Consider the following 22,337-nt stretch of genomic DNA (forward strand, 5'->3'; position numbering starts at 1 on the left):
GTTATGAAATGACCAGGGCACCCTAGTGAGAATGAGTGCAAAGTAGAGCTAAGATGAAAGGAAAGAAGTGCCTAGAGTTAGGCTCAGAGGGAAAAGGAATACCGTGAGGTCGTGAGGTCGTCGATTCACATTGTCAGTTCAAATGAGTCGAACTCTGGTATGGAAATTTACATGATCTCCACATCAGCTAAAAGAGCTAGAATCTACAAAAAGTCCTATGAGTCGGCATTTTGACAAGCCACACATACTCTTTGTAGCAGGCATTTCCAGTTTTCTCGTTTCCTTGTGTTTGTCTACAATTCCTTTCTCCTTTCCTGGGGTCCCATTTCTCACCTTGCTCAGAAAATAAAGACTGATTCAGGGAAAATATACAGCTTTGTATCTTCATGAAAATTATCTCTACTCGTAGACATGCTGCTTATCATCTCCTGTCTTGGCATCTGAAACCTGACCTTAGCATTGCACCTCCCCCGACCCCTTCTATCATTCAACAGCCTGCTTCCTCAATTACTGCCAACTTTCTAACATTTAATATCTCATTCTTTTTCCATTCTAGTTTGTCCCTTGGGTCTGGAAATATCCTGAGAAAATGTCCACCCAGATTGACCTGAGGTGCATTTTCTTGATGATTAGTACGGAAGGGTCCACTTCACTGTGGGTAGCACATGAGAAAACCCATTGAGCAAGCCAGGAAGCCGCATTCCTCTATAGCCTCTGCTTCAGCTCAGCTCATGCTTCAAGGCTCCTGCCTTGATTTCCTGCCCTGACTTCCACAGGTAATGAATTGTAACCAAGAAATATACACAAAAAATAACTCTTTCATAACCAAAGCTTCTTTTGGTCATTGTATTTTATTGTAGCAATAGAAACCCTAAGACAAGTGCCTTGTATATTGCGTAGGCAAACTGAAGAAACAATCTTAAAAGTTAAATGCCTTTAAGTGACTAAAGCATACTTCTTGCTCACTGGCAAACTGATCCTGACTTTGAGGGAGGGGCCATTGTTTATAGATGTTCAGAAACAGGAGACTTTTCCTTTCTATGACTCTGATGTGTTCTGCAAGGTCTCCCTATGCTATGTGGCGGCTTGCCTGCAAATATAAATTCTTGGGTCCCAAAACCAGTTGGTTGAAACAGAGGCTTGAGAATAGGACACAGAAGGAGGTATATTCTTCAGTTGCACCAGTAAATCTGATCCTTACGGAGGTTTAAGAAGTCCTGTTCAATACCTGTCTGAGGAAACAGAGAATGTAGAGTTCACTCCAAAATCTTATTTAAGTGTCAAACCCAGAAGTCAATCATTTCTGCTCATGGGCCTTCGGATACTACTTGATCTCCTGTCCAAAGAGTTGGGGAATGGCCCAAGTCTGGACCCAAGAGAAGTATTTCTCTCCTGTTTGTTCCACTCTTCTCTCTGCCCCCTCAAGATTATTCTCCCCTCAGCAGCCAGACTAATCCTTCCCAAAACACTAATTGATTGTGCCACTGCCCACCAAAGCCTGCTGGTGTCATAGCCTTCCAAGTGGTAATTTATACTCTTCCAAACACTGGACCCTGTGCCCTACTGACTTTGTGATTTGACACCACTTCATATGCGGAGCTTCCAAATGCTGCCATCTTGAATTCAGCAAAAAAACTGGGCTTCTGCATTTGCTGTTTCTCTTGGGATCTTTTCCTGGCACGACCTTTCGGGGCGCAGAAAGTCTATTTAACCTTATCTAGAAATATGTCTCTGAAAACTATTCCTTACTGTCCCACCCCAACCCAGGACTGCATGAACTACCTACATTAGTTCAGAATAACTCATAGTCACTTTGAATTTACATACCCAAGTCTCTGGAGGGCTAAGACTTTCCTACACACAGGTGCTGCTTTGTTATCCATAAACTCATTAGGGTAGGGCAGGTGCAGGTGCTCAAGGAAATTCTACTAAGCAATAGATACAAAGTGTCTCCATAGACCTTCAAGATCAATAGGTTCTTAGGGAGTGAGGACATGGATCTTCTCTGTTAGATTTCAACTAGAATGTGTTCTTCAGTCTAACAAGGTCACTGATCCTGAATTAAACACTGTACCCTAACCACAGACAAGATCGCTGCTACCATAAACAGATGGGACTGGAAGACAGAGACCTGTCCAATCACCGGGAAAGCAACTCAAAATTCAGCACTCTTCACTGCGTGTCCATCTTTTTTACAGACAAAAGTCTGCATATCTTCATCGCGAATTCATTTACATATGCAATTTACATAATAAATAGGAAAATAAGGAAGCACAGTACTTGAAATGTAATCAAATTACATTGTTTAGAAAACAGAAAACTGAAGCTTGCTGATGTCAGTGGGTTAGCAAAGACCTCTCAATAGCTTAATCATCTACTGCATGACTCAGCCCTACATTACCATCAGTGCTTCCATGACTCATTCTGGTGGACCAACTTTTAATCAAAACTGAGAAGCTCAGAGGACGCTCACATAACTAGGCGGATAGCATCCTTCATAGGGATAAAAATAAGTAGTATTAGACTCAAAAAGATTCAGTGGCCTGTAAGCTTGGAACCTGAGAGGCAACTCTTGCCCACCCCTTAGGATGATCTTCCACTCCTCCACACTGTGGGTTCTCGCCACCTTTCCCTCCCGGTTGATTCTCCTTCAGACTGTCAGTATGCCCCAATTTCTATCCTAACAGCAGACCCTCACAAACAGCTCTACAAGCTATATCCTTCCAAAGCAGGGAAATCATAGACAAAGCAGGAAAGCAAAGGACAATTAAGCAACAATGCCTATAAAAACCAAAGGGACACAAGTATTGTCTTTGTTGTGCAGTTTCTCAGCTAAACAGGACTGAAATCAGGTAAATCTGGCTCCAGCGTTAGGGCACACCAGCACTGCTTTCTATTCTCTGTCTCTTTTCTAGTCATAAGTATAGGTAGGTAGGTAAGTAGGTAGATAGATAGATAATGTACATTGAACTAATACTAGTGAGAGAATACCTGTGGGATTATCACTCAGTGTCTTAATTTAAACATTACCTCTCAATGAATTAGATTTTATTTCGTTTTCCACATTGGTATCCTGAACTACTGTGCTGGTAAAGAGTAAGAAACCAACCAACCAACCAACAAGAGGTAGAATCAAAACAGACATCTTAAACTTCTGCCTTTCCACCTGATTAGGGGAGTCCTTTAGATTAACTTTTGAGTTAGGGTGGTTTGATTAGTCATTGTAATCTCACAACCTTTGAAAATTATTTACATACATTTATAGGCAGGTTTTCATTGAATGAATGAACAAATGCAGCTATTTTTCATAATTTCTGCCTGGAAATGTAAGTGTGCAGCATTTAGAATTTTAGAAAGCCATTCCATTGAACCAATCCTTTTTCTAGTGCTTTCCCAACTTCATAGCTATTATGCTACACATAAATTTGAGGTAGGCCATCCATTAAATGTGTGCACTGGCCATCCAGAAACCTTGTGATGGATGTCAGTGAAAATCTGCAAATAGGCAGATAATTCATTGAGCTTCCATGTAAACATGATGATATGGAGTACCCAGCCCCGGTTTCTTACTCACTGGATGTAGGAAGAACCTTAGAGCCCGGCCTTGGACAAACATCATGAATGGATACAAAGCAGACGGCTCTAAGACCACAATGGAAGGGGTCAGATGGTGGACTATAGAGCCAGTTTGGGCTAGTTTCCTTATGAAATCTTGGAAGGTTATGTAGGCTTGTTTTTTGAGGAGTACACTCACTTCTGGAGTAAAACTATTTGTCCATTTCCTATAAAAAATTTTAAAACTATATAACAATCTCAAAAACTTACCACACAATGCATGCATGTACCAACTTAGCTTAATTGGATATGGACACATTTTCAGTTACTTCAAATTTAGTGTTAATTTGTAAGGGGAAGGATCATATTTAGTTTTTATATCCAGTGTCTTCATGCCATCCCAGAAAGCTTTTATTTTTCTATTAATGTTTCCAAAAGTGAGATGTGTAAGAATGAGTTTCTCCTATCACTAAGAAAAAGAGCAGTCTCTCTGAATAGAGAGTCCAATGGAAGGGTCATTTAGAAGCAGATTTTTTTTTTAATTCTAAATGACCACAATACTTATAATTCCTGATGCAAAGCCTGGAAAAATTATCCATTCATGAATTCTTTACTTTCATGAGTAAAGTAATTAAGTGCCAATCATTTGTTAAATATTATAATCACATGCAAAAAATTGAAGAAAACTGTGCTAACTCAGAATATAGTATGGAGGGCTATCAGGCTGAAATTCATGAGTATGAGCTATCATTTTTTTCATTTGAGCTATATATTCAAATATATTTTATTTTGTGTGTGTGTGTGTGTGTGTGTGTGTGTGTGAGAGAGAGAGAGAGAGAGAGAGAGAGAGAGAGAGAGAGAGAGAGAGAACTTTGTGTACCACTGAGATACATCATAGCTCCTTTAAAATGTTTGAGATAGCTATCCTTCAACACATAAGCAGCCCAGGTTGGCTTCAGACTTGTGATGTTTCTCCCTCAGCACCAAAAAAAATCTGCAATTATAGACTGTTGTTTTCAAAATATAAAAAATAAAAAAAAAAAATAGGGTTGTCTTTTATCCCCCACTAGGTCTGGCACCACAGTGTCCCATGATATCTGCTAGATATCTTAATTCTCAATCAGCAAAGCGTCTCACCCTCTCTACTCCATCCCATATCACACTGCCAAAGGCCTCTCTCTGAGCCTGGCAGCACTCTCTCTACCTATCTAGTTCTCAAGGCAGGTTTCCATGCCAGAAACATACATCCCAACTCCGAGGTGACCCAGACCAGCCACCCCATACTCCATTACACTTAAATCTACACATGAAAGAACACACAACACAATAACCTTTGGCCCAATTGATAAGATATAATTGCCCACCTAAACATACAAAGCCCAGTACCATCCATCCCTTAAGAACATTAATAACAATCTGTAAATACACAGAGTGGAATCTTAACCTCACCTCCATTGTTGTCCCTTGGCTCCTCTCTCTCCCCCTCCTGTCATTTCCCCTCTTTTTTCCAGTCTCCTCCTCTTCCTCCAAACTTCTCTCCTGCCTATCCTTCCATCTCATCCAATGACAGGCCCCCTTCTATCCTGTACCTGCCTCTCATCTGTATTTTACAAAATCAATGGAGAGAAGGTTCTAGTGAAGTCACCAGAATCCTGAGTATGCGATTGTCCTTGGGGGAGTGGAATTAGCATCAAAATGCAGATAACTCCAGGACAAACCACAACAATAGACCTTTCCTCCAAGCTCATAGTCAAAACTGATCTTGAATGTAAATAGCTTATTTGGGGAGGTTAGACCTAGGGACTGGGGCAGGGTGGGGCAAGGGGAGACAACCACGGAGGCTACCTTGAGCTGTTGTGGTTCATTTATCTTAGGCAGTGATAAAGCACTCTGACCAAGAGTATCTTGGGGAGGGAGGGGCCTTTGTGTTTTTGCTTTCACTTGTATTTATAGGCTTAGCGAGTGACTCTTCCTATCAACTGTTTAAGTTACAGATTGGGAGAAGGCAGTTAGAGTTTTAGCACTTGGACTAAAGAACAGTCTAACCAAAGATTCCGGATTTCCATTGTAAGACTTGACCTGAGTCATAACTACCAGGAGACTCCAGGGAAGGAGATGTGAGACCGGAAATCAATGCAAAAGCAAGACGTTTATTATTCCAGCTCACTGGGATCACCCACAAAGAGAAGAGAGGCGATCCCAAACTATCCATTAGTACAGTTTTTATACATTTTGTAAAGGGCGGGTTACAGCGATGGTGATTGGCCATATAAGCATTGGTGGACCCAATTGACCTTTAGGTTGCTGCCAACTTGGGCAGTGTTGGGGTCTTTGATGCATTACTGGAGCTGCTGTTAGATAAGGTTGGGACAGCCCTTCCTGGTGTCTTGGAGACATTGGAACATTCCTTTCTGCATGGGAGGGGCTGTTGGTACCCTGAGGCTGGTGGAAAATTACTAACCCTTTTCTTTCACCATGTTCTCAGGAAGGTCTGACTGCCACCTGCACTGACAAAACAATAATAAAACTCTGGTACCCTGGCAAGCAGAGATGCTGGTTACCAAGGGTAAAAGAAAAACCCATCAGAGTACAGACACTGTCCTTAGCAGCTGAAGGAGTACTGAGTCAACTCAGAGAAGAGGACCCAGGAATCTCCATAATTCTAGGAGATGTGGGTGTCTTAACTTTGGCATTGATTAAAAAAATAAATAAATAAAACTGTCTTCCTTAAGAACTTGAACCATAGGGAAAACTGGGAAGGGAGATAACATTTGAAGTGTAAATAAATAAAAATAACTAATTAAAAAAAAATAAAGAACTTGAACCATAAGCCATGCCAGTCATGGACTTTTGTACCTTGACGTCATTCTACCAGTATGGTCTAGAAAAACATCAATTTAAGTGATCTGGAATTGGAAATGCTGTCCAGTGTTTCACAAGCAAATGCAATCCCTCTGCCTGAACTTGGTTTCAATCTAGGTTAATAGCAATTGTAGAGACATTGATCGTCCAATTCATCTCAAGTCCCTACTGTTAAGAGGCTAGGGGAAGAGACGTCCTCACATCAAGGAAATACAAATTTAACAAGTTAGCCATTTTTCCTACATAAGAAACATTCTAGAAGTACTCTTCCCCCTTTTTACAAGGTTTATATACATGTACATACATGTACACATGAACTACAATGTATCTAACAGTCTACTGGTAATGGAGCCTATGTCATGGTATATGAGATCCTATCTTTTCTCTCCAAGGGATATAACCACACAAATAGTCAATGTCCAGTTGAGATCAGCTAGATAATAAGTGGGTTATATTCAATAGAAACAAAGAGCTAAAACCAAAGCTTGACTTTTAGTACATTATTTGATATTTGTATCTGCCCAAGAGAGAGTAGAAAATGTCCTGTCTCTTGTGCATTTGGAATTTATAAATTGGATTTTTTTAACAACAAAAAATGTCTATTTCATCCTATAAAAAGAAGGAAATTAAGTTATGTTGGTTTTTCTCCCCTCTTAGTAAGCCTGTCCTTTAAGCTTTCATTTGACAATCACATATGGATTGGTCTCCACGTTTGTATTTATTTTTTTAGAATAGCTTTGTGCCCTGCAATCAATAAATCAAAATTGGATTGCCTCATCCCAAAAGGTGAATTGTTATCTTGCCGAAGAGGTTATGTGACAGGATCTCTAGTTTGGTAAAACTACACGAACAAAAAGAGGATTAAGATTTCTTGAGCAGAAAGGAAAATTCTATATGGCTATTTTTTTTCCTGTTATTGGGAAAGTTTCCTGAATTGTCTCCTTGAACAAGAGATTAAATGTCAAGAAATAAAGCAGGCACAGGCTCCATTATTTCCACCTGCCAGAATCCATTCTCTCTCCAAAGATGCTGTTTTCACACAGCCAATGAAGTCAGCTTGATGGCTGCAGGAGTGTCCATGACAGCCTGGGAGATGAATCAGAGGCAAACCCAAACAGAGGGCCAAGGATCCATAACTTGTTAAGATGGTGGATCAAGCACATTGTCCAGTCCTGTGCGAGAAACCAGGGTACCTGAAGATGCCCATATCCAAGACAGAAATAAAAGTTACTCATCACAGTTGATGTTGAACGTGAGTGGGCCAGTGAAGATGTTCGCACCGGGGTTGGAGGAGGGTTCTGAACAGACCAGGGACATCAGCTTTGCCAAGGGCTGATGCATGGCATGAATTCATGTAGACCTCTGAGACCAGGAGGATCGACAAGTTAGTGGAAGCATTTGCTGAGAATTGACAACCACCTGTATTCCTGTGCCCTTGGGCCTTTTGGTGACCAAGAAAGCCTTGAGGAACTTACTCATTTTTAGAACTTGCTGCACGGTCTTCCAAACAAAGCTATGATGCATTACTGACCCCGCTCATTAGAATTCCAAAGTGTTAGCAACCCAGTTTCTAGAAGGCTGAAGAATGAGCCTATGTCAGAAAGGTGAAGCAAACTATTGAGATTTACTCCTGAATTTTCTAACATGCGTACACAGTCTATGTTGCAGGTCCCCAAGGATCCTGAAGGAGTGGAAAATCTCCATATACTCCTTTTATGCTGTCAACACTGCCACTGTGGTACAGTGATGGGGGCATCATGTCACAGAGCTGTGACTCCCTCAGCCCATCCCAGGGATATGGAAAATATGCTAGTTCATTGCTTGCAAATGAATAAGACTGACAGGGCCAGTCCTTGAAAGTATTTAGGGGCCACGCTCTAGAGTTTAGCTTTACTGTGTTACCCCTGTAGGATGCTCTCGCTATTCTTGCTAGTGTTAATGTTTGGTTGGAACTGGGAGAACTTAGTCCTGACTACATCAATGTGCATGTAGGGGTAGCCCCATCACTTTGCTGAGGTCGGTGGTCACATATGAGAAAAATCTCCAGTGAACTAGAAGATGGTCAAGGAGCTCTTTTGATTCAAAAGGCAGGAAGGACGCTTGTACATAGGCTGTCATTGAAGAGAAAATAAAGCCTCATGTAAGAAAGGGAAATAGCATCAGTTCCTTACCTGTAACTGAATTGTCTTTAGTAAAAGGCAGCAGGCTAGGATCAACAGAACTTTCATCTGTGTACTTCATAGTATTGGCTGAACGAGGCTTTCCTGTGCACATGCATGTGCTTGTTTGGGGTCTCAGTAAAATGTTTGAGGATATAAATGTGGTTAAAACTAGAAAAACTGAAAGATTAAGATTCCAGTGTCTAGGATGTGGCTTTGTGAAGACAAGCTGAAAGGAATATTTAGTTTAATACCAGGTGTGTATGAAAATTCCTCCTAGCTGGAAATAATCTATCTCTCTTTGAAGCCTAGAGAATTGGTGTTGGGCTGCGACCAAAAACAGGATTAGCTTAGCAGATCCGAGCAATGGAGCATTCCAGTTCAGAGCCCCGACAGTCTCCTCCCATGCTCCTGTGGGCTAGCATGATTTCTCAGATACAGGGTTTTGTGTGTGTGTGTGTGTGTGTGTGTGTGTGTGTGTGTGTGTGTGTGTGTGTGTGTGGTGTGTGTGTGTGTGTGTGTGTGTGTTTGTTTTAATAGCTCTTAATATTTTGGTCATCATCAAAGGTGATGGACTAAGATTTTAAGTGTTCAGAACAAACCAGGCTGTTTAGGAAAATGCAGCGCAGAGACTGAGTGTAGTAGAAATAAGACCATCCATAATTTAAAAGGCACAGGATGCAACTGCACTTTGAATAGCTGTGTGTGTATGCAATCATGTAGGATTTCAATTTGAGGTACAGAAGTGCTTTCTTTTGGGAGCCTCAAGGATATAGGAAGGTTCAGAGAATTCAGCCTTTAGTTATTTCCAGTCCTAAGTTCCTTCCCTATGAAAGATTTCACATAAAGCAGCATTGGGGGGAAAAAAAATCAAAGCTGCCCCTGCTGTGGCTCCTTACTTGGATAAAGTCCTATTAGAGTAAAAGAATAAAGAGAGACTACTGGCTATAAAAAGGGAAAGAAAGCATGAAATCCCACCTATCCCAGTTTTGCTCAGTAGCCCGTGGTGTACAGATTAGGCTGGTAGCAGTGGAGAAACAAAAGCCACAAAGGGTGTGTGATGTCACATGGAGTTTTACAGATACCCAATTTGTATTGTTCCTGCTGGACAAACCCAGATGTAGCCAAGCTCTGGTAGCGTCTGGCTGAGAAGGGCCTTCTTAAAGTCCTCCTTCCTGCCAAGCCCCAGTGGGGGTAGGGGTGGGTTGCATAATGAGGCTGAATAAGAATTGGAAACTTAATTAGGGTCTGATAAAGGGAAAGAAAAGACCAGCCATGTGTAGAATGTGAAGGCGGAATCCAGCTCTGTTGAACTAAGCATGTCAACCTAAGACGGCTGGGGGGTGGGACCACATTATTAGGGATGCTGAGACGATCTCTGAAATTACAGGGAAAGTCACACAGCATAGAAAAGGAGACAAGAAGGGACCCAAAGTGCTAGGCCTAAGGCAGTTGGTTAAAGATCTTAAAAAAATTTTTTCTCTTAAAAATTTTTTTCTTCAGGTGTTTTACACGCAGGGGATGCTATGTGTCTAACGATTGACACGGACACAGGACAGATCAAATAAACAAACAAAAGTCACGTAGCTACAACTTTGAAGTTATCTCTTTATACTCCAAAATATTTCCTTTTCTTACTCAGACAAGATTTTTTTTTATTCTGAATTTTATATTACATTCTTTGCCAGTGACCATGAGGATGCATATCAATATCCTTGCATTGCCTTCTTGTGAGTTCCGTGAGGACAGCAGTGGCTCACTTATTTTGTATCTCAGCAAGTGAGAGACTATTTCATGGCCCCATTTGGAGACTATGAGCAGGGTCATTTGGGATTCAAAGAGATTTAGGATGCAAGGATGGGATAGAGAGATGGCTTGGCAATGTGCAGTGTTTGCTGTTCCTCTAGTGCACAGAGGTTTGGTTCCCAACATCTACTTAGTAACTTACAACTGTTGTTGTAAAAATAAAATAATAAAAAAGTATGGATGTCCTTTACCCGCTTGGTCTGCACCACGGTGCCCCAAAATATCTGCTAGATATCTTGGCAGAAACACATCCCAACTCCTCGGCGGCCCAGACCAGTCGCCCCATACTCCATTACATTACTTAAATCTACACATTAAAGAACACACAACACAATAATCTTTGACCCAATTGGTATGATATAATTGCCCACTTAAACATACAGAGCCTGGTACCATCCAGCCCTTAGGAACATTGATAACAACCTGTAAATACACAGAGCAGAATCTTAACATCACCTGCCATGGCTTGTCTCCCTCTCCTCCGCCCTGTCTCCTCCTCTCTCCCCTAGTCTCCTCCTCTTCCTTCAAACTTCTCTCCCTCTCATCCTTCCTTCTCCTCCAATGACAGGCCTCCTTCTATCCTGTACCTGCCTCACCTGTGACATCATCCTACATACAACCATTTGTAAGTTCCAGTAGACATAACACCCTCTTCTGGCCTTTGCGGGCCTCAGGCTCACACAGGGCACAAATACATACCTACAGGTAAAAAAACAAATAAAAATAAATCTTTAAAAGAGATATTAATGTGTTTATAGTACGTAAGTTGTATATAGTGCTACATATAGCAGAGAGACCATGCGAAGCTTAGTCAAATGGTCCAAGTTACACAACTGAGCCCAGAAGCCCAGATCCTTTGTACAGCACATCAAGGTCATTTGTGCTGATAAACAGCTTCTTATCTCTGACCCATTAACCTAATCAAGTATATATATATATATATATATATATATATATATATATATATATATTCTCTTGCTGTCTGGGTGTCTCTCTGCTCAATGTCCTGGGCAAGGACACAAGAATCTGGAACTCACAGTGGCTGTCCACAGAGCCGTGATAGCCACTAGGCTTCTAGTTTGAATCCTTCCTGAAGACAGTTCCTAGAGGACCACAGGCATAGATATGGAGGGGTCATAATGGTAAGGAGTGTGTGCCTTACACACCACCCTGCAGACACACAGAAATCCTCCCCATCACACAGGAGTGGAATAGAAGAGCAAGCATGCGCACAACAAATGAATCTACTGTGGAAGAAAGAAATCCTGAAAGACCTTAACATTCTCTAAAATGAATGGGAAACTATATTGATAACATAAGGAACAAGCCATGTCCTAAAATATATACCACAATTATACCTCAAGCGACAGCTGCGATATCTTATTGAATTGAGCAGTTAGGTCGGGCACATAGTGTGTCTGGTAAAACAAACTTTTAGAGCAAAGCACAGTTGAATGTATTATATCAAAATAAAAAGATGAGAATATTTGCAACATATTGCATAGAGGATTTTCCTAGTTCATAGAGAACCATAAAAGTCAACAAAACAACAACAACAGCAATGGGAAAGGTGATAAAATATCAAAAGCCTTTAACAGAAAGGGAGAGAGAAGGGTAACATTGGTCATTATGCAAATTATCACCGTGTATGTTAGGACTTGTTCTTCATGGAAAGTGTAAGGGTACTAAATGCTGGGAACAATTGGGAAGACCGTTTTCATAATTGCTGATTAGGGCACAGATGGGTCTGTCTCTTCTAGAAAGGAATATTGCAACACCCATGCACACTAAGTGCACACACACTCTTGATCCGGAAATTCACTAAGAGTTTACCGTAGAGAACCTTCCACAGAATTTTGCTAAGGTATTGTACTCACATCTAGGTAGCCAGACATAAAAGCAGTAAGAGAAGACATTAGATGGTTTTAAAGGTGTATTAAAACGAATATATCTGTTAAGATATTAATACATATGTATTTATTTATTTATAATATTAAACAGTGGAGTATAAATATGTTTTGAATATATGTATAATATGAGAAGACAGTACTTCGGAGAATATATCTCATCACCTGTGCTTCATGTAAGAAGTTGAAGGGAACTGAAGGGCATGACTGAAGAAGAGCATAGGGAGAGCAGGTTATGCACTTTATGTTTCCTGGGTGATTGTGGGAAAAATATAATAGCGAGGGTCATTTTCCTTAGCATTTCGAGCAGTTTGAGTTATGTGTAAGTGTTCTTTTGTGTATTTTTAATCACCACTAGACTTACTTAAACATTAGGCTCAGTGAACTTTTTTCATTTCCATTTAGAAATACATGTTTCTAAAACATCAGTGTGTATCTCATTAAATTATAATCCATTTTAGCTAATTAAGTCTTCATAAAACATGAAGATCTCCATATTGATAAATCTTAAATTCCAGAAAGGGATGAGAGCAGCAGGAGGGAAGGGAGGGAAGACAGGGAAGGGGAGGGGAGAGGAGGGGAGGGGAGAAAGGAGAAAGAAAAGGGAGGGGAGGGAGAGGAGGTAAGGGTGGGGAAGAACAGAGGCATGACAATAAGTAACAAACTGGAAATACCTTTGAAATGCAGGACAGTTAAAGGCCCCTGACTTATTTTGAATGAGATTGAAGAATTTAAACATGAACCTTTGACAAGAAAACTAATAGATTCTAGGCACTTACAGCTTGTTTCCAAACAAAAACCTTAAAAGACTAAAAGAAAAAATAGATACTTGTTAAGAACATTTATATCAGAAATTTGATGTTTTAGTGACAGACAAATTTTACCTTCAGCAAACTGATCATTTTTCTTTCTAAAAGAAGAAAGAGAAGTGTGACATTTTATTCTCAATACTTGAGCTCTATTCATCTAAAACTTAAAGAAGCTAATTATGGATGAGTAGCAATACAAGACTATAGTATTGAAAGACAGCAGTGACTTTTCCCCCTGAGATTGAATACAGTGTAAGGATGGCTTACAAGGTAATTTTCAATGGTGTTGGTGACCTGAGAATGGGACTGAGTTTATGCCAGGAAGGCTGTCTTAGTGTAGTTTGGAAAGTGATGCTCTCTCCTAACCCTGCATTTGTACTGATGCTCTGTCCTCCCTTGTTACTTGGGTCTTTGATCTCTTCTCACTTAGCTGGATGGGTGTCTAGACCTAGACAGTGAACATGGCAAGTCTAGGGCAAAGCGAGGTCTAATTGAGCTCATCATCCCTAACAAGCAGTTGCTTCAAAAGAACTAAAGTTCTATTTAACTCAGTCTCTATGCATGTAGGATAAACACCTTCTTGCCATTTGGCCTTGGAAGTTAAATGGGTATGATATATGCCTTAGACTCTAAGGCCAGTTTTCTCCCATCTTCGATGAATTCTAAAGTCAACAAAGCTTGGATTAGATTTTCCTGAATATTGTAATCCAGTATTTTCTACACATCTATCTTTTTTGTTTAGTAGATGCTAGAAATTAACTTATTATCATATATTAAGAAGTCAAATTTCTGACATCACAGACATAATTTCTATGAGATGGAATTAAGAAACAATGTCCACTGACATATATAAAGTGTGGGGGGGGGGGGAGTGTGGGTGTGTGTTTGTGCGCGTGCACACACACAACGTGCACTATGGCCATAATAATACTGCATCTTAAATTATCTTTAGCCATAGCTTAAAATAAAACTTATCAACACCTTGACTGCAAATCCCAGGTCCAACTACAGTTTCTCTGATGCAGAACAGGTGGCAGGCTCTGAAATGAGGCTCATCCTCACTGGACCAGCGGATCCCCATGCTCCTGTTAGGGTAGAAGCCAGAAGACTCAGCAAAGACTCAACTGTACAAATGCACTGCTAGTCTCTATGTGACTCGACTCTGAAGATGCTTTGTACCCACCCCCCAAAAATTTTCATAACCAAACTTAGCATCAGGAAACAGTGAAAAAAACTCCCAAGAGGGAATTGAGTAGGAAATAAACATTTTCAATAATTAATAGCAACCCTGGAACACAGATGTTGGGACAGTGGTTCAAGGATACTTCATTTGGGTCAACAACACTTTAATTCAATAGACTAGGATTCTAATAGGCTCTGTTCTCTGAGCTTACGTGCAAGTATGTATTCTGAGAGAAGATCATCACTCTTGGTTTGCATGACTTAATTATTAGTAAATATCTCAAAGTGTAATCTTAGATGATCTTCCAACATCTTTCTAAACATATGTATTCAAGAGTCCAGTTACCTGGCATTGTGTATGTACCATGGCTTCTTTTTTTCTGTGTTGAGGCCTGCTCCATTTATCATACTTTTATGTAATGCCACTGACCTACAAAAGGTTGCTATAATCAAAGCTTCAAGGAGAACAGTGGCAGTTGGTAATTGAAAATGAAAATGGCACTGAATGTCCCAGACTCTATTTCAGCATCTTTTATCTCCTGCTAGGAGCCCTGAAATATACCTCTTGTTTATGTTCCAAGCAGTACCAATCAAAATGGGGGAAGGTCAGGCATGCTGGAATAAATATAGAATAGAGGTGTTTGGTTTTTATCAGATTCTATTGTCTATGTGGAATGGACTCATTTCTCTGGGACACTCAGTTGCATTGCTCAGCAGGATAGAAGCCATTCAGATAACACCAGTGTCACACTCACGTCAGAATAACAAATGTCTGTTCTTCTCCCATTCCTGAATACACATACAGACTTGCACACTTGAGCAGATACACAGATATACATGCAAGGTCATCAAAGCATGCCGGTGCACATACACAGATAAATTCAAGTCCCATTCAACACATGCAGGCACATATCATGCACACTAATGTCAATAAATGAGTACATCCACCAAAGTCAGAGATGTGAGAGCAAATCAAATAAACAATGCCTCTCTGTGTTCCAGAAATGTAATAGGTAGAGCTCAAACTTTGACAGCAGCTGTGTTTTTGTCTGCTTTGGATCTCAAACCACCTATTGTATAGGATGCTAATGTGTGCTAACATCCTGTCATAGCTTGAGATGTCACAGAAGTCATATTGGATAATGAGGTTAAAAGCATAGGCCTAGGGCAAGCAATTTAAAAGCTTAATGTTTTCTGGTTGGCTTTTTGAACTTTGCTTTGCTCAACATGGCCTTTCTTGGCCTCCCTAGCTCTTAACGGTATCTCATATCCTATTTCATTTTTGCTGAGCATTGCTTAATAGACCACTATCTGACCTGTTCACTAGGCATTTCTCTAGGGGTTATTACCATTGGATGTCTCAGGAATTCTCTTACTCCTTCCACCCTGTCACTAGATCTAGATCCCATCAAAAGCGAGAACCCAGAGAAGAATGTCAAGGAAGTCATATGTCAGTAGAATTAGGCCCCCTAATTTTCCTTCTGTGGTGATAACTTCTTACCAAATATAACATTAATGCTATAAATTCTTCAACTCTGACTGAATTCCTGAGAGCGGGATAAGGGTCAGGCACTTTATAGTGACTTTATTAGCAAAACAAAAACACAAAACAAACACCACCACCACCCAAACCCCATGGTTTTATGAAACGGTGAAATGGGGTAAGAAGTTATTCAGAAATATCCAGTGACTATCCAGCATACCTCTTTGTCACAAGACTGTGCCTTGTTCACTCCCTGTTGTCTTTCTTGTCCTTCTAATGGCAGTTTGTGTATCTTTGGGATGTGAAGTGCAGAAATCCTGGGCACTCTCTTAATGATACGATTTGATAAACTTGTGCTGCTAACTTAGCATTTCCCAGATTGCCAATCTCTCCCTTCCTGGTTAGTATGATGTATGTTCTGTGTAATATGTTTATGTCATAGACAGGAGATCCCTCCCTGTGCTCCCTATTCTTTCTGGTTCTATAACCTCCCTGAAATTTGTTTCAAGGATGTTGGAAACTGTCCCTTCCATAGACATTGATTATTAACTAATTCTGTTTTGCTTTGTTTTCCTGAGAATACTTCTGATTTCAAATGCAAATTGGGAAGATTTTGTTGGGTATGGGAATTTAAGTTGGAGACATTTTTCCTTTATTCCCTAGATGTTACACTGTCTCTCTACTTCTGTGTTTATTGCAAGCTCACATACAAATCTTAACTGTTGCTATTTTAAGTCTAATAGGCCTTTTCTTAACTAGACAATTTTTACAGTTTTTATTCTTGATTTTCAGCAATTTCACAATGACTGATCTGAGTAAGTTTTCTTTTGCTTTAAGTTTACTCGTTGTTATCACACCCTTGAGAGAATATCAAAGCATCGTACCACCCATTAATTTCAGTAAACCAACATCTGTTCTTTCTTAAAGTATTAGTTTTGCCCATTAAAGGAAGATTACAAAAATTGTAAGTTCTCTCTCAGCAGTTGGGTTGGATTAGCTCTTACATCTCAATACTCAGTGGGTGGGCTAGACTATGTCTGACAGGGCTCCTGGCCACTCTGTGTCTTCTCCTGATTCAGCTTTAAGCTTATTGTTCTTCAGCTGAGCAGACCTGCCATCAAATTCACCTATTTAATTGACATCCGGTTTTACAGTGGCTACTTTTCTGAGGAACCTTTTGGCCATGCAAACTACTCAGCTCAGAGCCCAAGTTCTTACCACACATGGCTCATTCCCATTTTGTCTGTAACACCTTATTTTAATTCTCCTAGTTTTCAGTGACCTGTTATAGCAGTTTTATTATGCCAGGTAAGTTTTTCATTGTAGAGTGAAGACTGTACTTAAAAACTTTGAGGATAATTTGAGAGTCCGAATGGTTTTATATTCCTCCAGAGATGATTTATTTTTGCTTCCAACATGTAGGAGAACAAAATAGAGAAATGTAATCCAAGGTAACCCAAGAAGGAAGTGTTTGGGGTTTTTTAAGTTATTTATCAAAAGTGTAAGAGTGTGTGTGTGTGTGTGTGTGTGTGTGTGTGTGTGTGTGTATGGTGTGTGTGTGTGTGTGTGTGTGTGGTGTGTGTGTGTGTGTGTGTGTGTGGTGTGTGGTGTGTGTGTGTGTGTGTGGTGTGTGTGTGTGTGGTGTGTGTGTGTGTGTGTGGTGTGTGGTGTGTGGTGTGTGTGTGTGTGTGTGGTGTGTGTGTGTGTGGGGTGTGTGTGTGTGTGTGTGGTGTGTGGTGTGTGGTGTGTGTGTGTGTGTGGTGTGTGTGTGTGTGTGTGTGTGGTGTGGTGTGTGTGTGTGTGTATGGTGTGTGTGTGTGTGTGTGGTGTGTGTGTGTGTGTGTGTGGTGTGTGGTGTGTGTGTGTGTGTGTGTGTGTGTGGTGTGTGTGTGTGTGTGTGTATGGTGTGTGTGTGTGTGTGGTGTGTGTGTGTGTGTGTGGTGTGTGGTGTGTGGTGTGTGTGTGTGTGTGTGGTGTGTGTGTGTGTGTGTGTGTGTGGTGTGTGGTGTGTGTGTGTGTGTGGTGTGTGTGTGTGTGGTGTGTGTGTGTGTGTGTGTGTGGTGTGGTGTGGTGTGTGTGTGTGTGTGTGTGTGTGTGTGTGTGTGTGTGTGGTGTGTGGTGTGTGTGTGTGCGCATGTGCATGCATGTGCCACTTACACATTCTAGGCAAGTGTTCCACTGCTTTGCTATCTTCCCAGCCCTGGACTTAATTTTTACTTAAAAGTTGATCTGTAGACCCTGAACTTGAAAACCTGAGGCACTTAGCAGAATCTTTCTTACTTGCTGAACCCTAAGGACTTCCACCAACCCTCAGAGCATTCGGAGTGCCCGTTCAGTCTTTGGTGCTAGAATGTCAGCCTACTGCTCTGTTCCTCATGGAGTCTGTGCTCCATTCGTAGTGCACTGGTTCCTTAAAATAATTCCTGTCAGTAATCTACCTCATGCTTCTAGAGATTCTTGATAGAGGGTCATCTGCATCTGCCAAGCCAGGCAGAAACCTTGTATCGTCGTCGTCGTCGTCGTCATCGTCGTCGTCGTCGTCGTCGTCGTCATCATCATCATCATTTGCATTTCTCTCATAATTTTAAAACGGAATCATCTTTTCACTAGAATGTAGGACATTATTTCTTAATGAGCTCTTGCATCTCTTGTAATTTTTCTATTGGATTATTGACCTATATTTCTAATTTTAGAAGTTTTTTTAATACTACTAATTGTCTATAATTTAAAAATTCAAGTATTTTTTTTCTCTTTCAAAATACTTTAAGCTCCATCCCAAAGCTTGTTGTGTTTATGATATCAATTATTTTCCTTATTTATTCTTTGCTTTCAGTCTTACGGGGTAAACTGCTCATGATTCCACCCTTAAAGGGTACATCACTGGTTTCTTCTGCACTGAAGTATAAGAAAGTGTGTTAATGAGCAAATTCAAAGTGCTAAACTTTCTGGAAGTTTCAGAATTAGAGTGTGATAGTATGCTGACAGGTTCAGCTGGAAGTTCAGGGTCTATTTCCTGTGTTCCAATTCCATCCTCAGACATTACTAGAAGAACTCAACCAGTGTTACCGGACGGTTGCTCTTGAAGAATTTTCTTCCTGTGTTATCCTTCTCCTGTGCCGGCTCATCTAACTTTGTACCATCAGTTTTACCGAAGAATGATATCTCCCCAATTCCTCCATCTACTTCACACTCCCTGTCTTAAACCCAACACAAAAGTCTGTTCAGCATCTTCAGTTAAATGAGCCTTAACTCATACTGCAAATTCTAAAATGACTTTCTTCCTCTTCGCCCACTTCCACTTGTGTTTATATCTTCAAGTTCTGACCACCCAGGCTACATGCTCAGTCATGTCTAAGACATATTTCTTGACTGTCAGCATCAGTAAATGGCTGCTGTGAGTACAGACTGTACCAATGACAGTCTCCCTCAGAAAATGGGAGCTCTTGCTTCAACCCCACTTGGCACAGTGAGCTTAACACATCCTGCCCGCCCAGGATGTCCTCCTGTAAAATGATTTCCCTTTTTATAAAATGCACAGAAATAAATCTTCACATATTTGTATTTGTAGCATTTTTATCTTATTTATACATGCCCTTGTTATTCATGTTGGGAAAACATACTAGGTATTTAAGCTTTGAGAGGTCAATTGTCCTTCTGAAGATCTGGAAATGTGAACAGCCCTCTCCCTGCAACAGTTAAAGAGGTTGTGTAAGCTTAGTGTGGTGGCCTGCTCCTTTAATCTAAGCACCAGCCAGGAAGACCTCTGAGTTGGAAGCCAGCCTGATCTACTGAGTGAGTTCTAGGACAGCCATTCCTATACAGAGAAACCCTGGTGATTTGGTGACGGGAGGTGGGTGGGTGGGGTTGTTTTATTTAGGTTGAAGGGAGGTTATAACTTGAACCTCAGTGAATTGATGCCTTTCTTTCTGAGGGTCATATAGAAAACAGCTCACAACACAAGCTGGCGGCAGGCTACACACTTAGCACTCCAACATGGCAGTGCCATAGAAGGTCTAGAGAGACAGCCTTGTTGTACACCTGTTAACAAGGAAAACTCTTCCTGTGAGGAAAAGGGAACTTTGAACTTTGAGACAAGCCTAAGGCAGGATCAGACTTTTTTTTTTAAGTCTCTGTTCTCTCTCTCTCTCTCTCTCTCTCTCTCTCTCTCTCTCTCTCTCTCTCTCTCTCCCTCTGTGTGTGTGTGTGTCCCTGCCCCTACCAGTCCTTTCCTCCTTCCATCTCCTGTCTGTTCTCCCCTCTCTTTCCCTCCATTTTTTCTCTCCCCATGTCTCCCTTCCTCCCTCTTTCCTCTGTCTCTCTCTCTCCCACTCTTTCCCTACCCCTTCCTTCCCTTCCTCTGTCTTCCTCCCTCCCTATATTTAAATAGTACTTTGGGTTGATTAGAGCACATTCCTTTTCTTATCCTACTACAGTTCTATTTTGAGAAACTCTGTGTGTGCACGTGATTATCTCACAAATTAAAGAGAACTCAGGAGACAGCTCTGGGATATTCAAGCATCTCAACCCACGACTTCCTCCTGTAACACACTCTGCAAAAAGAAGTTAAATCCTCAGAGTATTTTGAACTTTAAGAGGGCAGTGGAGGGTGAGAGGAGCAGATTGGCAGCAGGGCTGAGCTGATTCTTTGGTAATCAGGACTCTTGCTTTCCTTCCTTCAGCTCAAGGCGAGGAAGCACCTGCTGTGTTTGCTGAAAGCCAAGGTTCCAGCGAGGCAGAAAACACTTCAGGTCCTGATGGTGAGTCTAAGCTGCCTGTGCTCAACTGTGGTTCTGTGGTATTTTGTACACATGTAATCTAGGATGAAGGGGATGATTTGATCTAGCGATCAACATATTTGGTTAGAACAAAGTCAATTTCAAAAGCCAAATTCTACCTAGATTATCATGAAAATGGAAGCCTTTAACACACACACACACACACACACACACACACACTCTCACACGTGTGTGTGCACACAAATTTTAACATAGCACACATGGTTTAAATATTCCTTAGTATATGGAGGTCATGGTGAGTCATTCCAAGGTCAGACTGCAATCTACCTGGCCTGCCCTTAACCCTGTTGCACAGGCATTCCCAGAGCTATTCATTGAGCTTGTGCTAAGATTCTTTTCATATCCTCAACTGCTAGCCTCTGAGGCTTTGGCCAGACACACAATGACTCTTTCAGAGCACCTCAAAAATAAACCTATTTAAGTAGATGCCCTCCAAATCAGAGTCAAATAAAGATCCCGGCATCGTGAACTTATTAACATTCTGTCTCCTATACACCTATGCTAAGAACATTCAGGAATGTCATTATTTGTATTAGAATAATACCTGTTTCAGCAGGGATGATTCTACTGAGTCATTAAGGTTTGTGCTTTAAATATTAAAGATTCTTTTCCAGCTTAATGAGAGAGGTATGCTGAGACATATTTAGGTAAGAGAAGCTGGGGTAAGACAGGCAGCAGCAGCCCACAAAATGGGCAATGCTTTCTGTAGACTTTTGAAGGCAGGGGTCAGTGAGCTTGACAGAGCTCAGTGAATGTGGATTAGATAAGACAGGAGACAGTAACTCTGGTTACTTGGGGCCTGGGAAGGAAGAGAAACTCCAAGGGAGAGTTGCGAATCCCTGCAGCAACAGTAGATCTCACAGCTAAGAAAACTAATCCATAGGCCATAAACTATACAAAGTGATATGTGTCTGTTTATGTTTGGAGATACATAACATTCTAAAGTTACCCTTACTTGTGGTCTACTATGCTATGGTTCTATAGGCAGACACATCTTATAATGTCTAAGTCAGGTTAATAATATTCATCTTCGACATTACTCATTTCTTTATGGTAAAAACTCAAATTCCCTTTAACTCTTTGAAATGGAAATCTACCTTCTCATCTGCACACCTCCTCTGCAAGTCTACACAGCTTCTCAATCTTACCTAACTGCAGTGCAGAAGCCATCGCCGAGCCCCTCTCAGTGTGTCTAATCTCTGGTATCCACTGCCTTCCACTCCATTTCTTAGAGATGATTAATCACTTGCCTTTCTGTATCCAGTCCATTTCTTTTAATATAATCTCTAGTTCCACACATGTCACAATTGACAGGATTTTCCTGTAATGGCAACTAGTATTCCAGTACATATATGTGCCACATTTTCTTTATCTACCTATAAATTCCTTAATATTTACTCTTGTGGATATTGTGTTGCCAAGAAGTCTTTCAACATATTGATTTTGTTTCCTTCAGAAATATGCTCAGTAATTGGGATGTCAGACCATATGGTAGGTTTTTCTCCCCATGAAACTTCCATTCTTTTTTCTATAATGACTATACTATTTTAAATTCACACTAACAGTTTGCAAGGCTTCTTCAAACCCTTGCCAACTTTTTTCCATTGTTTTGATGATCACAATTTCTACTGTAGAGAAATGATATCTTTGTGTAATTTTATTTCAATATTCCCGTTGGTCATTTTTTTAAAAATGTTTACCCATTAGATTTGTTGCCCATGTGTAAAGTAGGTCACATGTTCCCTTACTAATGTTTCTGTAGTTCATTCTATTCTGGC

At 40.7% G+C, this 22,337-nt stretch overlaps 1 protein-coding gene across 8 annotated transcripts in view; it reads left to right on the forward strand.

Annotated features, from left to right (window-relative positions):
• The window catches only part of Macrod2 (mono-ADP ribosylhydrolase 2), a 2,026,216-nt gene that overhangs the window by 1,975,457 nt on the left and 28,422 nt on the right, over positions 1 to 22,337 (forward strand). For all 8 annotated transcript variants that reach the window (NM_001428715.1, NM_001428716.1, NM_001428717.1 and 5 more), the window contains 1 exon segment: positions 20,443 to 20,520. In NM_001428715.1, coding sequence (NP_001415644.1) covers positions 20,443 to 20,520 — 78 coding nt within the window.

This window comes from Rattus norvegicus, chromosome 3, assembly GCF_021556685.1.
Source record: "Rattus norvegicus strain SHRSP/BbbUtx chromosome 3, alternate assembly SHRSP_T2T, whole genome shotgun sequence".
Lineage (NCBI taxonomy): Eukaryota > Metazoa > Chordata > Mammalia > Rodentia > Muridae > Rattus > Rattus norvegicus.